Source organism: Buceros rhinoceros, unplaced genomic scaffold (genome assembly GCF_000710305.1).
Source record: "Buceros rhinoceros silvestris isolate BGI_N320 unplaced genomic scaffold, ASM71030v1 scaffold12984, whole genome shotgun sequence".
NCBI lineage: Eukaryota > Metazoa > Chordata > Aves > Bucerotiformes > Bucerotidae > Buceros > Buceros rhinoceros.
Genome location: NW_010407718.1, coordinates 1 through 4,565, shown reverse-complemented (window position 1 = coordinate 4,565; position 4,565 = coordinate 1). Strand labels below are relative to the sequence as shown.

Sequence of the window (4,565 nt, the reverse complement as noted above, 5' to 3'; positions counted from 1 at the left end):
TGTGTAGTGAAGAACAGAGATTTCATGTAAGATCTCGGTGACACCATAAAGCCCCTTTTTTCCCCAGTCTGCTGACTCTGAAAACTGATTAGTGCCAAAGTCTGAGGGGTGAAGTAAGCCATGTGGTTCTAAAATCCATTCTAGCAAAATGGGGGGCAGGGGGAATCCGTCAGTCGAAGAAATTGTAGCATTTAGAATGAGTGAAAACATAACGAGGCAGATATATAATTAGGGTATAATTGTGAGTGTACAACCTGTTTGCGTTCACTGTACAGAACAGTATGGCATAGGCATCCTTAAATTACATTTTTGAGTTGTTTGTTTTCTGGAAGACTTTCAGGCTAAGTAAATACAGAATTTTTTTTGTTTTGTCCCTTCCCATGCTTTCTCACTCTCTACGAGTGAGGTGTAAAATTGAGAGGGACGTGCTGTCAATATTTTACATGCAGGACTGTTGCTTCAAATATGTAAATTAGCCCTTGCTGTGGTGGGAACATCGGGAGTAGAAGTCATGCTGGAATCATGTATTTCCATAGCACTCTCCCTGAGTTTCTGTTTCAGCCCAAGGTGCCTTTTCCTTTATTCTTCTTACAATTGTTTTCCTAACTCAGGTAAGTAGTAGTGGCCTTTCCAGCTTAAATTTCTGAACCCATTCGTTGAGTTTGGGAGTCATTTTTGTTTCAATATTAGGATGCTCACTGGAGTTAAAACAACTGGGCTCTGGATTGTCTACACTTAAAGGTGACTAAGTTGTTTCTATATGGCTTGGTAAATGCAAGTGGTAGCATATTGAATTTATTTCTGACTTGACCTTTCAATTCCAATAAAGGTTAAAATGTGTGACATTTTCTAGGTATCTTTCAATGATCAGATGATGTTCAAAAGACGTGCTTTTTTTGTTGGTGTTCTCACGGGGCGGGTGTGTGAAGGGCTAATTGTGCAGGTTTTTTTTTTATTTCTGTGTTAGCACATAGAGCTGGCAAAGCTTGGTCTGTAAAATACAGCTTTGAGACATGTAGGTATACTTGAAATATTGCCCGCATGAGGTATAGTCACGATGCTGCTGGAGAAGCAGCTTTTTAATCCAGACATAGAACATTAAACATAACGCAGGCAGGCTGATGGGCTCTAAGTGAACCTGGGCAATACTAACAGAAGTGGAAAATTGAACTGTTAGTTCAGGTTATGACTACGCATGATAAAAATGTATTTTCACTTACAGCCACCGATGTCCATTCAGTCCATTGTGGTGCAAGTCCAGTGTGTCAACAAAAAGGTTGGCACCATTATCAACCACGAAGTGCGGATTGTGGTGAGAGACAGGAACGATAATTCGCCTCAGTTCCAGCAGCAGCGATACTATGTGGCAGTAAATGAGGTCAGAAACACATATTTTTCTTTCTCTTTCATGTGGTGTCATTGCTAAATGCCAGCTCCTCCTCAGTTCCTTCACTTCTCATTGCAAAACCGGGTAAATTTGGTTGTTTTAAAAGCCCTTACATTTCCAAAGTAGAAAAATGCAACACGTTCACTGTGCTTCAGCTTTTAGCATGTAAGCTGTTCTTTCTTTTTCTTAACGAATACGAAGACAGGCACGCTTTTCATCAGGATGACTGTGATATTGCAGACTCTGGAGCCGCCTCTCAGTGAGTAAAGCATTGATTTCCCTCGAATTTACCAAGTGTTTTACTGCGTTACGCAGTTATATCAACAAACCTGGAATGTATTTATGAAAAACAAATGTAAAGAAAATAGATCAAAAGGTTTTAGTAACAGTATTGAAGCTTGACATAGTACAGTTCTGGGTTATTGCTATTTTCCTTTATTAAATAATGTCTGTGAATGGAATTCTTTTGCTTTATTTTTTTATGGAATAGAGAGCTGTGGATTGGACCTTTCCATATTATTTGAGGGAAAATTTTCATTTCTTTCTTGAGCTGGTACAACCCAATTTTGCTTTACAGTTAAGTTTTTTATTCTATTAGGGATTGAATAACCTGTACAAATATTATTGATATTATTGAATTATTGATTGAATAACCTGATTGAATAACCAGTACAAAGGCTCTGTGTCAGCAGTAAGCTGGTATCCTGGGGCTTTAGTAGTAAGAAGTGGAAATGAGAACTTGTATGCAGAAGTGGAAAAGTCTAGGCTGAAACTAAGAGGCGAGTGGAAAGATGGGTCCTTCTTCTACAGGTGAATATTGAAAGCATTACAGTTACACTGAAGAAAATAAAGCTGTTTAAATAAGTAGCGTACATCGTGTCCCTGTTGAGGCTTGGGTTTGGGTGCGTTTTTTCCTGTGAAAGAGTATGACCGCTTTCCTGTTCATTGATTTTTAGTAGAACTGATTTGCTATTTCAAAAAAAAAAGTAGTTTTGGTGTTTTGGAGATGTAGCTTTTCAATGTGTCTGCATATTATTATGATTACATCATTGCTCCAAGTGATCAAGCGTGTGGTGATGTGCAGGACATCTCGTAGGTGCCAGGAAAGGAGTGGGAGAGTTGGCTGATGAGATTAGGCCTAATTAAACCAAAAACATGAAGGAAAAAACCAAACCCCACATGTTATTTTTGAACAGAGACTTGAAATTGAGATAAGGATATAAAGGTTTTCCAAACTTGCGGCTCTCCTGACTGGTGACACCTTTTCAATCAAGATTGTTTCTCTTCAGACCAATTTTTGTCAAGCCATGAGTCGGTGTTTCTTACCCCCAGAATTTGGAAGTCACAAAATATCATCTGTATGAGTACCAGCAAAGTCCTCTTTATGCTTTTAAATTCTTTTCATGTTGGCCTTTACATGATAATTGTAATTTCTGTGAATCTGCAGACCTGCTGTAAAGTGCTTCTTGTCTTGAGTAAAGGCAACATAAACATTAGTCTGAAGTGCCGTGGTGCAGGTCCCAGGTCTCTTCCAAGACCTGCATCATTTTTGCAGTACACCTGAAGGCAGGTATTATGTCAGTGCTGCAGTACTAAGGAAGCAAGGATTTTCCATCATGCGAAAGACGTCCAAAAGGCAGGGCAAAAAACACACCACTTAGCTAAATTTTGGAATATAAATAATTCTATGTTCCCAGTATGTGCAGTCATTTATTTGCATTATTATCGGGGCAAAGTACAATGTTGCTCTCGTCACCAGTTGCAGTCCTGATTTAATTAGCTGCTTTGTTTCCTTTTATCACTGTTATGCTTATGGCTTCTGACATGGCACCCCTGTGCCCTTCAGCCGTACCCCGTGGGTTAACACTCTCATTAATTAACAATAAAAAGTGCACAGAGCATCTCAGGCTTTCTCAAAGGTTTCTGTGAGTGAATACATGTTTTAGTTTATTCTGCTGGTAATTGGTACTGCCTCTAGTCAGTTTAACCACTGGAGCGCACTGGAATGAGGGGTTTGTGGTTATCTTTTGATTGCCCCTGGTCTTCTGTTTTTAGTCCGCTTGTAAACTAAAAAGTACAGGAATTTCTTTCACATACGTAACGGAGCAAACCGGAGGACAAATGGGTTTGTCCTGTGACATCACTATACCAGTCATGTGAGCATCACAAATATTTCGGATTTTTTCTAGCCAGGATGTTTTGTCTGTGTCAGTTCGAAGACTGGCTTGTTCAGCTGCTTTCAGGAGCTTTACGGGGCTGTAGGTGGCAGTTTCTGCTGCCAGCTGCCGTGCCTCTCTGGCTGTCCTGTCAGTGAGGAACACGTGCACCGTGGCTTTATAACCATGGTACGGTGCTTACACAAAACATTAGGTGGCCTTTCCACGTGTACTGTTTAAGCCATCCTCACACACAGAGTAAGTCTCGGGTTTAAAACTCATGTGTGAAACAGCTTGGCAGCACGTGGGCTTTGTAGGTGTCCTACCTCCCCGAAGCCTTGTGCTTCCCGTGTGCACCTCCTGTAAGGAACCCCTGGGCAAATGTGTCTCAGACACAGAGTAAGTCTCGGGTTTAAAACTCATGTGTGAAACAGCTTGGCAGCACGTGGGCTTTGTAGGTGTCCTACCTCCCCGAAGCCTCGTGCTTCCCGTGTGCACCTCCTGTAAGGAACCCCTGGGCAAATGTGTCTCAGCCTTGAGATTACCCCAAAATGTTTTCAGGGAATAAAGTCTAGGGCTAAGATTTTCCCAGGTAGTCAAAACTGTTATATAAATTACTGGTACCTGTAGTATGAGACTAGTAACTGTGACTAGATTTGACTTTATTGGGTAGTTTTTCAGTTTCAGACATGTCAAGGGATAAAATTATATCTAGGAGAAATATAATAGGTTTTATGTCAAATATTCTTTGTATTTGAACTGTTCACAACATATTGAAAGCAATTTGTAAAAGAAGCTGAGGGCAATTGTAATACCAACATAAATCATGGTTTCACACGTTTCCTCCATTTGCACATTAAAAGATATGGTTTAAAATTTAGCCCGTATTTTCCCAGAAAGTTTATTTGATTTATACCAAAAGGTTTCTCAATTTTTATACTTGATTGGTTAGAAAAGGAGGATGTCTGTACTAGTTAGGCTAACAGCTCCCTCATCATGGCTTGGCTTCGTGGATGAAGGTT

At 40.2% G+C, this 4,565-nt stretch overlaps 1 protein-coding gene across 1 annotated transcript in view; it reads left to right on the top strand.

The window, feature by feature from the left end:
• The window catches only part of LOC104492095 (protocadherin-15-like), a gene marked incomplete at both ends in the record, with an annotated part of 4,572 nt that extends 3,194 nt beyond the window's left edge, over positions 1-1,378 (top strand). The window contains one exon of the mRNA XM_010134602.1: positions 1,223-1,378. Coding sequence (XP_010132904.1) covers positions 1,223-1,378 — 156 coding nt within the window. The remainder of the gene's footprint in view (positions 1-1,222) is intronic.
• Between the last annotated feature and the right edge of the window lie 3,187 nt (positions 1,379-4,565).